This window comes from Suncus etruscus, chromosome 9, assembly GCF_024139225.1.
Source record: "Suncus etruscus isolate mSunEtr1 chromosome 9, mSunEtr1.pri.cur, whole genome shotgun sequence".
In the NCBI taxonomy this organism is placed as follows: Eukaryota; Metazoa; Chordata; class Mammalia; order Eulipotyphla; family Soricidae; genus Suncus; species Suncus etruscus.
The window spans coordinates 73,435,626-73,449,051 of record NC_064856.1 but is presented as its reverse complement, the minus strand read 5'-3'; the positions used below and the strand labels follow the sequence as shown (position 1 = coordinate 73,449,051).

At 34.4% G+C, this 13,426-nt stretch overlaps 1 protein-coding gene across 1 annotated transcript; it reads left to right on the top strand.

Moving 5' to 3' along the window:
* The first annotated feature begins 1,187 nt into the window (after positions 1 to 1,187).
* SVIP (small VCP interacting protein) lies at positions 1,188 to 8,288 on the top strand. The gene is made up of 4 exons (XM_049781114.1): positions 1,188 to 1,330; positions 3,502 to 3,552; positions 4,214 to 4,327; positions 7,565 to 8,288. The coding sequence occupies exons 1-4, from the start codon at positions 1,277 to 1,279 to the stop codon at positions 7,577 to 7,579; spliced, it is 234 nt and encodes a 77-aa protein (XP_049637071.1). The 5' UTR covers positions 1,188 to 1,276; the 3' UTR covers positions 7,580 to 8,288.
* Positions 8,289 to 13,426: the final 5,138 nt, after the last annotated feature.

Sequence of the window (13,426 nt, the reverse complement as noted above, 5' to 3'; positions counted from 1 at the left end):
CAAATGTTGAGGATGGGTTGTTATTCGATGGATGATTCTGGATCAACCAAGTTAGTAAGAGCCTGATAATGGTGAATGATGCTAAGAGTGCAGAAATTTAAGTCAGGGCCTAGTAGTGAATAAAATTCAGAAAGAACTGATTATTTTCATCAAGCAAGGAGAAAATTTGTTAGAGACACATCTGAATGATGATTACTCTCTAATAAAAACCAGAGAACTTGCTAGGTTAATAAAAATATTCCATATCCTGGATAAAGAGATCACAGAGGAAAGAGATAGTAAAAGGAAATTACCATACCTTGCATGCTGCCAATTCCTAATTGATCTCTGGGACCACAAATGAATGCAACATGTCTAGGAGTGATCTTGAACATAGATCCAGGAATAAACCTCAAGCACAACTGGATGTGACTCCCTTTTGAAAAATAAAACAAACAAACAAACAATATTATATATTCTATACAGCATGTATGTTTAAATGTGTCAAACTCTGTAAACTGTGTAATTAGAATGGAAACAAAAACTATATATCTACCAAATATAAAATAAGCCTTGGAAAGATAATTGAAATTTAACAGCAGACACTCACAAGATTTCTATATAGCATATTCAAGAACCCTTCAAATACTGTATTGGGCATCACCCCTTACTTAGGCAGAAAAGGGGTGCTGATGTCATATTGCAATTTGGACTGAAATGTTTTGGAGGCCAGAATCTTATCTCACAAAGGAGTTAGCAAAAATAAAAGAACCAAGAGCATTGAAGGCCCAGCACAAGCTGCTCTATCCCTCCCCACAAACACAAAAGAAAGCAGCAGTCTTTGACTGGCACAGAGGCCTAGTCTGCAGGCTGGCACTGCCAGAAGAGAGCTGGGCAGGCTAATCCAGATCAGCCTTAGGAGGAGGGGTGGTGGTGGAGGAACACTCCAACTGTGAGTGGGTGACTGGGAGTGTGAGTGATTAAGACAAGCTGCAGAGGCTTTAACTAGGGGCGGGGCGGAGCCTGGAGGAGTGATGGGACAGGACCGCAAATGGGCGGGGATACTTAGGGAAGTGGTTTCCTGGGCTGATAGGGCGTGATCAAATAAGGGCGGGGCAAGATCTCTGGGCAGGGAGTGGGCGTGGCCTCAGTGGGGTGGAGGCGGGGCTCCGAGGACAGACCGGTTTGGGGGCGGGGCGAGCGCGCCAACCTGGGCTACCATCTGAACCCGCAAATTCGAGCCGCCTGCTCCTGGCAGGCCGGGGTGTGGGGGATCCATCCCACAGCTGCTCTTCCGATGGGGATGTGTTTTCCCTGTCCCAGGGAGTCTGCGCCCCCCTCGCCTAGCCTGGTGAGTAAGGCCGCATCCCTGGGGCTCCATGCACCTGTTCTCCGGCACGGCTTACATAGAGGCCCCGAGTCCCGGTGCTAGACAGTTGAAATCGGGGTCTCGGACTCGAACACCTGCGGAGATAAAGCACTATGCACCCTCACGGGGACCCTTACCGGACTTTAGGGACTCCGGCACCTGTCTGTTTACTTTGCTCAACTAGATTGTGGTTCCTAGGGTTGCTGGGGTCTTTAACGTCTGACTGACTTGGATTTGGCTGTTTGTAGGGTTCAGATCATGCAGACTGTGCCATTGCTTTCCAAGCAGTAGATGGAGCTCGGGAGAAAACAAAACAAAACCAAGCAAGATAATCCGGTTTTCTCCCTGATCTGAATTGTTTACAACCTTAGGAAATGTGCATTTTTTTTAATGTGTCTTTAGGGACTGCTTAAAAAAAAGTGGTCAAAGTCCCTTATTTTTGCACTTGATCGTAGGAATGGCATATCTTGACTTTGTTTTTCAGTGTTTGGTAACTCATCTTAAAGTTGTTGCTTCCTTAAAAATCTCTATTATGTTTTATGGACAGGCTGCAGGAAGTGCAATGTGAAGGGGTTATGTAACTTGTAATGCCATCTTTAACAAGAAGAATAAAGGGTCCTCGGTTAAAGTTGCATTTTTCAGATGAACAGGAAATACATTTCAAAAATAGAATGACTCTTGCAAAATCAAATAAATACTGGCACACACAAAAAAATTGGTGAAATTCAAATTTAACTAAGTGGCTTGGGGTTTAGTACACTGACGCTTGAACCTTTCTGATTTTAACCGAATCTTTACAGCCTATTTAGAGCAGACATCCAGACTTTCTCCTGTTTTGCTAAAATTTTGTTGAAGAAAATGAGCTTCTTAAGAGAAGTATTTTGAAGTTTGCCATTTGATTTTTAGGTACAAACAAAGATGATCTGGGAGTTGATCATGGGAATGGTCATCATGTCTTCTTTCTACTCTAGCTTTATATATTGCTAATTTGTTTATCTGGCACTATTTATAAAAATACCAACTTCTGTTAAGCCCCCACTCCTTATGCTTCTCAATGCTCTCCTCTGTTACCTCAGATAACTACCAAGTTCTTGAGTGAATGCCCCTTTATCAGGAAGATTTTATGACCAGCCTATATAAAAAAAAAAACACCCCACACTCTAGCCCCACCCTTTTTATTCACCACATTATTCCCATACAGGTTTTATTTTGCTATCTGATCTCTGTATTTTCTTGATTATAGTTAATGGTGCCCCCTCATTAGAACTTAAATAAGTTTGCTTGTGGATAAAATTTACTATTTTTGTTTCCCCACTATATTCCCAGCACCTGCAATAATGTCTGAGGCATAAGGTTTTCTGTTAATACTAGTGTAAGGGATTAATGAATGAGTGCGTGGAAGATGAAAATCAAATGGATATTCAGCTCCCCAAACTATTTACGGTCTTATTAGGTAAAAAACTATAATAAACTAATACTTGGGGATAGGGCGATAGCACAGCAGTAGGACATTTGCCTTGCAGGCGGCCTACTGGGACAGACCCATGTTTGATCCCATATGGACCACCGAGCTAGGAGCGATTTCTGAATTCAGAGCCAGAAGTAACCTCTGAGTACAGGCATGTGTGCCTCCCCCCCAAAAAAAAATATTTGGTAGCCAAAATATTTAGTTTCTAAACATGAGAAACTAAAACTACATTTTGTGATATTCATCAAATTCTTTAGGTCCTACACTTAGAATCACTTTCTCAATAAGTTCTGAAAATTATAAGGTACTTTATATTGCCTTGTAATTTGTTAGTCCCAAAACATGGATTATTTACTAGGCCAACCACCTTGAAATGTTACATATTGTGCATGTATATATTATGTAGAAGATAGATATTATATGTGTTATTTGAAGGTATTACTGATAATTATGTTAATAATTATATTGAAAATCACTCATATTAATTGTGAGAATAAAATTTAAAAAAGTGAACATTTTATACATGTTGTAAATAATAACATTCAAGTGGTACATTTTGGAACATTTCTAAATAATTTTGTCAGTTTTTAATGTTATCTATAAAGAAATATATAAATTATCTGTGATATTATATTATAAAATTACATTATTGTAAATCATGTTATTGTTTACACATTTTCCACAGGAAGAAAAAAGAGCAAAACTTGCAGAGGCTGCAGAGCGAAGACAAAAAGAAGTAAGAGCAAAAATAAAATTCTGTCTCCATATATAATTAACTTTGTACTTTATTCTTATTACATTTGAATTGTTCAAATTATCTAAGCAAATTATATTCTATAATTTTGTTTTTAAAGATAATCATTTTTTGGCCTTGAGAGATAATATGGCAAAAAGCTTGCCTTGCATGCTGCTGGCCCAGGTTCTATTCCCAACAATCCAAATGGTCCCCAAAATCCACAAGAAGTGATTCCTGAGTGCAATGCCAGAAGTAAGCCCTGAACATAGCTGTATTCACCCCCTACTTCAGTAAAAGCAAGCAAACAAAAGTAATCATTTTCCAGAAGAAGTTTTTCTCTATGTGGATTCAAGTATTTCTATCATTTAATGTCTGAAAATTGACATTCACTTGCCTTTCATAAGTGAGATACCACTTTGAACTTCAAATAATATGACCATGCCTCATAAAATACTGAATGTCAAATAACTTTGGGGAATATAAGTTTTTGCTTGCAAAATACTCAAAATAGATATTATGTTGTATGCTATATTTATATCATATACTTAATATGTTTGACTTTTAATTATTTGTTATAATAAAAAGTATTTAGATTAAAAATCACTTTTGATAATGGTACTGATAGTTGAAATTTTTCTACCCATTAACATTTTCTTTAAAGGCTGCATCACGGGGCATCTTGGATGTTCAGTCTGTAGAAGAGAAGAAAAGAAAGAGGGAAAAAGTAGAAAGACAGATGGCAACGTCTGGTCCCCCATCAGAAGGTGGACTTAGAGTATGTACAATTTGAACTTACGGTTCTATTTACCTAAATTATTAAAAGGAAAACTAGCATTCTTTTCAATTATAAGCTTTTGAGAATGAATTTTAGGAAATTTTGAATTAATGTATAAGTATAAATAATGTTGTCGGGAAGCATTGTCTTTATTTTAACCTTTGTTTGAATATTTCTTTCCTAAATATTTTTCTTGTTTATTTTAACCCTGTATCTTAGTGCTTTTTATATTTATATAACAATATATCTCAAATACCTCATGTCTTACTCTATACAGTATAAAAATGTTTTTGTTTTGTTTTGTTTTGGTTTTTGGGCCACACTCGGTGACGCTCAGGGGTTCCTCCTGTCTATGAGCTCAGAAATAGCTTCTGGTTTGGGGGACACTATGAGACTCCGGGAAATTGAACCACGGTTGTCCTAGGCTAGCATGGGCAAGGCAGACGCCTTCCGCCCTGTGCAACCACTCCGGCACCTAAAATACGTTGTGGTTTTATTGTTTGTTTGTTTTTGGGTCACACCCAGTGACGCTCAGGGGTTACTCCTGGCTATGCTCTCAGAAGTCGCTCCTGGCTTGGTAGAACCATAGGGGACTCCGGGGGGATCGAACCTTACCTCTAGCACCACCACGCCAGCCCCTAAAATGTGTTTTTTTAAACTTTATTTTTTTCACTGAATAACTTGTGATTGTTTGTTTGTTTGGGGGCTACACCCAGTGACGCACAGGGGTTCTGAGCTTTGCAATCAGAAATCGCTCCTGGCTTGGGAGACCATAAGGAACTATGGAGATCGAACTGAGGTAGTTCTGCAAGGCAAACACACCAACACTGCACTATCTCTCTGGCCCCAAAACTTGAGATTTTTGAATTTTCTATTTTATGTAAATGTTGATTCAAACAATAGGATGTACTAGTATGGAAGAGTCACACATAATCCCAAGGTAGCAATTGGAAGTTCTTAATGCTGGAAATTGAATGGTGACAATTAAACTGGACTAGGTTACTGGAGTTGGAGATTTTTACAATCTGGAATATCTACAGAGACTTAATTTTATGAGGAAAAATAGTACTAAATATTTTGTGCTTTGGTATTTTTTAAAAGAGAAATACTTCTCTAAAATGTTATAATATGTTTGTGAAAAACAATAACTTTAAATTTTTAACTTCAATGCTTTTTTGCATCTTTATTTTAGCTATTTTGAGAATTTTTTCTCAAAACTGTATATAATTTCATATATATGTATACATATGTATGTATATCTATGTATATCACTATCTATCTATCTATCTATCTATCTATCTATCTATCTATCTATCTATCTATCTATCTATCTATCTATCTATCTATCTATCTATCTATCTATCTATCATCTACCTATCTCCCTAACTTTTCAATTGGGTAGATTAGAAGATTAGAAACATCTTGGAAACCTCTTGATCAGAACATCTTGACAGAGGTGTTCTATCTCTCAGGAATATCCCAGAGATAAGTTTTATCTGTGTGATTTTTTTTTTTTTGGGGGGGGGAGCACGTCTCAGGGGTTACTCCTGTTTCTCTGCTCAGAAATCACTCCTGGCAGACTTGTGGGAATATATGGGATGCTGGGGATTGAACCTGGGTCTGTCCTGGGTCGTCTGTGTGTAAGGCACACACCCTACCTTTGTACTATTACTCTGGTCCTAAATTTTAACACTGTATATTACCTAATCTATTCTCATTTAACATAAATATACAGGGGAAAAAATTGAAAATCAACACACCAAAATATTGTTTTAATTATATCCCTGAAAGCAAATTGTGGAAATTAAATCTCCGTAAAATAAATTAACAAGAAAACACAATCTTTACTATATATTATATTACTTAATATTATATATGTTACATATATAAAGAAAACTAGAGTATTATTACAGAGATTAAAATATAGTTTAATCCTCAGATCTGCTGGCATGGTCCCTGAGATCAGAGCCAGGATTAATAAGTATCACTAAATGTGGCCCAAACACAAACCTCTCAAAAAATCATAAAATAAAGAGGCCAGCTCCATAGCACAGCAGTAGTGTGTTTGCCTTGCACGCAGCCAACAGAGGATGGACCTGTGTTTGATTCCCGGTATCCCATATGGTCCCCGAGCTTTCCAGAAGCGATTTCTGAGCACAGAGCCCAGAGTATCCCCTGAGTGCAACCAAGTGTGGCCGAAACACCCAAAGAAATTTTTTAATAAATAAATAAAATAGGGGCCGGAGCAGTGGCATGAAGCGGTAAGGCGTCTGCCTTGCCAGTGCTAGCCTAGGACAGACTTTGGTTTGATCCCCTGGCATCCCTTATGGTTCCCCAAGCCAGGAGCGATTTCTGAGTGCACAGCCAGGAGTAACCCCTGAGCATCACTGGGTGTGGCCAAAAAAAAAAAACCAACCAAAAACCCACAAAAATATGTAAATAGATAAATAAAATAAAGATATTTTTTAAACTTTTAAGAAGTCTTTCTAGAATAATAGAAAGTTTACACATATTACCTTTTAATTTTTCAAAATTAAATTATACATGTATATATGTATATATCTACATATATATATGTACACACATTATAATTATCCTTGATATTTATTTTAGTATTTATAGAGATTTCTTGAAAACAATACTCAATATTGGTATATTTCTCTGGGTCTCTACCAATCACGTTGTGTTGTCAGAACTTGTCATTATAGATTTTAATGTATTTACTTAATTATTTTGGGGGAGGGACCACACCTATGGTACTCAGGTTTACTCCTGATTCTGCACCCCTTGATCACATGGTGGGACTCAGCTTCATGCAAGTACAGAAGCTACCATGTTATCTTTCCAGCGCCTGTTATTGTAGATTTAATAGAATCGATTAAATAGTTCTACTAATGAAAGTTTCTCAAACTAAGCAAGGAAAAAATTTTCCCATACCATTGAAAAATTATTATTTCTTTACTTTCTATGTAGAGTACTTTTATCTATTTAACTTTTGTTTTGTACTCTCTTGTTTTTGTTAATCATTAGACATTTTGGATTTAACTATCTTTAGTCTCAGATACCTTTTATTTCACTTTAAATTTTTATTTTAGCATATCTTATTTCAGACTGTGATTATTTTGAAAATGCTTACTAGTTATTATAAAACAAAATATGTTTGAGTTTAACTTTATTCACTCTATATTTTTGCACTATATAAAATTTACATTATCTGTATATGTTTATTTTTTTTAGTGGACAGTTTCATGAAGTAATATGAGTTGGAGAGTTTCCTGCTAATAACTAATAACTTCAATCAAGTGGATATATTCAACTTTGTATATTCTCTGAATAAATGAAGATTGAGACGGGTTCAATTTTTTCCCAGACTTTGTCCTTTGAATGCAATGCTTTTTAAGTACTGAAAATGCATATGATCTCACTTAAAAGTGATTAGAGCTTTCATTAAATACTTCTACTCAATGAAGGTAAAGGGTGATTTTCCATTTTTTGGTAGTTAAAATACAGCCATGTAAAACAATGCATATAAAAATTCTGCAATTTTTTCTAATCTTAAAGTTTTTCATAATATTTTCCTGCTTTTATATAAAATAAGAGTTATATTACTTAGGAATCTATAAGTTTTATGTTATTGGACATGAAGACTGGCTTGAACTAATGAATTGGTGCCTTTTAACTGATGATCAGGGTTAATCTTAAAAATCATTTGAAGGGCTTATGTGAAAGAACTCTACATTTTATAACTTAATCAACCATGGAATGTTTATAGTAAATAATATATTTTCAAAATTTATTTCTATTTATATAGCATGTAAAATTGATGTAGTATATTGACATAACAAAGAAGCGTATTTTGTTTTTGCTTGTGGTATTAAAAATTATAATTGTGGTACTGATGGCAATAATGCACCATTGTGTTATATAAGGTTCTTCAGCTCTATAAAGACATGTTAATAATTGTATGAATTAAACAAATTCTTTTCTTGGTATAGTATGAGTGGCGATGTTTGTTCAAATTTCAAAGGTTTAATTAGACCTTTTAATTTGTAATCATTTATCTAAATGTGAAATTGCTAAGCAAGGATGAGAATAGTAAAGGAAATGTGTAGGCTCTGTACTGATCAAGGTCTCTGTTAAGTTTATTATGAGATGATTTGATATATGACAATCTTTTAAAATTTTTGTTTTATTCTACCACTGATTTTATTTATTGTTTGTTTGTTTGTTTGTTTTGTTTTTGTTTTGGGGCCACACTTGTTTATGCTATGCGCTATGCGCTCAGAAATCGCTCTTGGCTTGGGGGGACCATATGGGACACTGGGGATCAGACCGTTGTCCGTCCTAGTCTAGCACAGGCTAGGCATCAGACACCTTACTGTTTGTACCACCTATCTAGCCCTCTAACACTAATTTTATAGCATTTGGTTTTTTGAGATTTTCTTAACGTAAGTAAATGTAGAAAATTTCTCCTTTAATTGTGAATTAGAATACAATTTCTAATTCTTTTGAATAAGCATGAACATAACCTGAGCTAAAAAAGTACAATATACATCTGGTATCAATTGATATTGTATGTTAAATAAAATAGTATATTTAATTTACAGAAAAGAATTTGAGCCACTATCTCACTCATCTCTCTCATAAAATATTGTGCATGCTTATTTTAGAGTTTGTGTGATACTATCATTTTTTATCTTACTGGAAATAATACTTTCTTATGGATTGCAGTGTTCTTTGAATACCTAATTAAGAGTGTTATTTTCATTCTTTAGAGGATTTGTTGTATATTTTTATCTCTAAAGGATAAAGAATCACTGTATTTTAAATGTATTACTTTGACTTCATAAATACTCATTTTTTCTGAAACAGAATGAAAAAAATAATTAGTAGTAGATGAATATGTATAGAAACAGCATGTGAACCTTTAACTGTACAGATTTTTGTTTTAATATAGAAATAACCATTAAAACTATAACTTAAAAATATTACTGTTTGATAAATGTGAAAGAGTTTTATATCTAGGGAATAATGCCTGAATGTAAATAGCAGTTTGTATCTAACTAATGTACTTATTTTCTCATTGAGCCATGATTGACATAACAGAATATTATTATCTGAGAATATTTTATAGGATATGCTGCTCTAGACGATGATGACTAGTCTTCATCGGCATGGTCAACTTTCAGTAAATATGCATGGGTTGTGTAGACTCTGGCATTTTACAAATGTAAGAAATAATGTTAAATGAAAAAGAAAGGGAGTATCAGACGCCTAATAGGATGTCAGTTAAAGGCAGAACTTAAAAAGAGTGATAGCACAGCAGATAGGACATTTGCCATGCATAAGGCTGACCCAGGTTCAATCCCCAGCATCCCATATGATCCAAGGAGCCTGATATGGGTGATTTCTGAGCACAGAGCCAGGAGTAAGCCCTCAGCACTGATGGTTATGGTCCAAACACCAAAAAAGAAAATACCCTAAATATGTATATCTGTATATATATACATATTTGCATGTGCATTTCTTAAAATTACTGATAAAAACATTTAGCTTAGAATCAACAGCCATATTAATAAATCATAATTTTAATGGAAAAATTCTTAATATATCATATAACCACACTCCCAAATTACTAAAATTCAGCAGAAATAGTAAGAAACATGAGAAACATGTGTAATTAATATGTTAAAGTAAAAATATTATATCACATGTTCTTCTAATTATAAAACTTTATATGCCTGGTAACAAAACATTAAATATTACCAAGACCAAAGAGATAGATATTATAGAGGTTAAGGCACTTACCATAAACATGGTTTACTCCTACTCCATAAGAGTTACTACTGATGGTACTTTGGTACAACTAGAAGTAATTCCTGAGCTCAGAGCCAATCTCAGAGTAAGCCCTGAGCACAAACACACCCCTCAAAATTGAATGCTATTATAAGGCCCATTTATTGACTTGCAAAATATTTCTTAAACATCTCTATAGGATCCTATTATTCTACGGATAATATATGAAAATAAATGGCTTTTCTACACGGTATTTTGTTATAAGTTTTATATTTCCTAATAAGAATATAAATATACACTCATATGAAATATCTGACAATTTTGTCTTCCCTGCATCTTTAAAAATAGATCAAGGGTAGTGGTTGGTATGAAAGAATAGCAATGCCTTCATCTCTGAACAAAAGGCTATTAGTTGTGTCCATGCAATTTCTTAATTTATACATAGATTTGTTTCTTTTTCTATAATCTAAAAGAGAAATGGTATTAATTTAATGTTTTTTAGTGAAATATAATAAACATTCTAGCTGTCATCCTTAATATAGAAGAAAAATTCACATAAACTTTACATTTTCCTTTGCTCTCATAGTGATTCAACTTGTTTACATTCGTAGGTAAAAATTATGCATTGATTTTGGAAGAAAGTAATAGAGTCAATTTAGATTTGAGTAAGAATTTCTACATAAAATGATCATGAGCTAGTTGAATATGTTGTGATTTAAAATGTATTCTTTTAATATTTTCAAGCAGTTTTAGTCTATAATTATTTTATATGTTAATTTGATTCAAATGTGGCACTGGATCTATTTTCTTTGATTTTTCTCAAAAAAAATAACCATTAATTAATCTTTTAAATGAGTAAAAAAGTTACCTTAACAAAAATTTGACTTGGTACAGAAAAGTATATGTGCGAGTTAACTCACTAAAATATCTCATGATAAGATTTTTTATTACACTGATCTTATTCAGGATATGTATGAAAATACATATTTTGGCAAATATTGACTTTAAATATAACTATCATGATTCATAGATTGTTTGACCTGGATATAATCTTTTTTACTATATCCTGAAATTCATTATTTACTTTTATAAGCTAGAATTTCTGGTTCTGTTGGTTGTTTCTTGGAAGCTGTCAAATGACAGGATGACAGGTTGAGAAAGATCTTTATTAACAACAACAAATTGGCAGACTGAGAGATAGTGGACTCTTAATGCCCTAGGCAACTATCGCAGTTCTACTGCCTCAAAAAGCAGCTTATGTAAGCATAGACCTTGGAAACAGATGTTCATAGGTATTGTATGATGTGATCTGCTGGGCAGTAGAGTTGTTCAGGTGCTTTGTGAGGGTCTTTTCTGTCTTGCCGTTCCTAGGGGCAATCCTATACATATAGATGAGAATTTCCTGATTAGTGGGTCTCTTAATTTTCTCCAGTTTCTCCACCATTCTGCTCATAAAATTACTCTATACATACTCTATGTTCTTTTACTTTTGCATAATGGAGAAATAACAATGAAAAAAGAATATACTATGATAGAACATCTGCATACTAAACAGCCTACTTGTATAGCTCTTAAGGTGCTTGTTGCTAAGTCAATTTTTTTTTGGGGGGGCACACCCGGTGTTGCTCAGCGGTTACTCCTGGCTGCTCAGAAATAGCTCCTGGCAGGCACGGGGGACCATATGGGACTCCGGGATTCGAACCAACCACCTTTGGTCCTGGATCGGCTGCTTGCAAGGCAAACGTCGCTGTGCTATCTCTCCGGGCCCTCTAAGTCCATTTTTTAATTTCTTTATGTCATTTAATAGTTTTAGCCCCATACTTGTGTTGAACTTTCTGGTAATAATTTCTATCTTAAAAGCAGATTTGAGCCGTCTTTTGCAACTAGTTTAAACTTATCCGAAATAATTATCTGGTTCTCTCTAAGACTATTTCTCTAAAATCATTTTTATAATGTTAGGAAGAAGTTTAATAGGTATTCTAAATATCTTATTGATTCCTTGATGTCTCTTTATCATTACATTTTGTAATTATAAATTTGATTTTATTTGAATGCAGCTTTAAAATTCAATTTATATGATGAAAAATTTATTAAGATATATGGAAATATTCTATGCATAATCATGATAAATGCTATTTTCAATGTCTCCATATATTCTCTTTGTAACACCAAAGCTATATTCACTATGCATGGTTGCCATTTATTACTCTTTCATAGATTATATTCGATGTTACACTAGAGACTTAATATAATACTTTCTTAGGAAGTATTGAAGACTTGTTCAGTGCATTACATGAACTTATAACGCCCTTCTGTTATCTAGTCCCTTGAATCTTTCAAAAACTATTATGGATTAATGTGACTTATGGATTTTGAAAACCTAATCAGATGATTTGAGATGTTATTAATAAATTATCACACATTAGCAAAATGTTATGAATTAAATAAAGCTTTCTTCAAACCTTTTGGAGATATAATTGACAATAATTCATCCCCCAAACAGGTTCTCTTTTCTCTGATAGTTATTATGGGTGAAAATACTTTCAAATGTTTGGAACAGTGATAAATTAAACCAACCCATATAAACTCATAATTTTTAATTTATATTTAGTGATTTTTTTACATCTATGATGATATTATTACTTAATTTTTACTTAAAAATGAGGTCATATGTTTATATTAGGGTTAATGTACACATTTTTGTTTTGTTTCAGGGCCATACCTAATTGCTCAGGGATCACCTCTTGTTGTACAGTATCTTATAGTGTACAGAGAATTGAACCTGGACTGGACACATATAAGACACATACCTTATACTTTATGTCCATGGCCCCTTATAGTTTTTGTATACATAGTTAGTATACCTCACTATCACCAAAACTTCTTCGTTTTTTGTTCTTTTTCTATTTTTGGGCCAAACCTGGTGGTGCTCAGGGGTAATTCCTGGCTCAGAAATCATCCCTGGCTCGGGGGACCATATGAGGCGTCGTGGATCGAACCTGCATCCATCCTGGGTCAGCCAAATGCAAGGCAAACGCCCTACCACTGTGCTACCATTGTGGCCCTAACAAAACTTCTAATACCCTCCACCAATGTACTCTCTACCAGTTTCTTTATATTTCTTTAAGCCCACCTTCTCATTATCCCTCACACACTATTCCTGATATTCTTTGTTCAGTAATCCAGATCCCAGGATTTGGTAACATTTGCTATCACCTACTTTCTATTTTGTTATTCTATATATAAGTGAGTAATAGCATCTGGTATTTGTCCTCCTTCAGACATATTTTGCTTAACATGAAA

What these genes read in the sequence shown, in the direction of transcription:
- SVIP (XM_049781114.1), top strand. Translation starts at nt 1,277, where the DNA reads ATGGGGATGTGTTTTCCCTGTCCCAGGGAGTCTGCGCCCCCCTCGCCT. An exon ending in CGCCCCCCTCGCCTAGCCTG is followed by an intron (nt 1,331 to 3,501) that starts GTGAGTAAGGCC and finishes CATTTTCCACAG; the next exon opens with GAAGAAAAAAGAGCAAAACT. An exon ending in CAGAGCGAAGACAAAAAGAA is followed by an intron (nt 3,553 to 4,213) that starts GTAAGAGCAAAA and finishes TTTTCTTTAAAG; the next exon opens with GCTGCATCACGGGGCATCTT.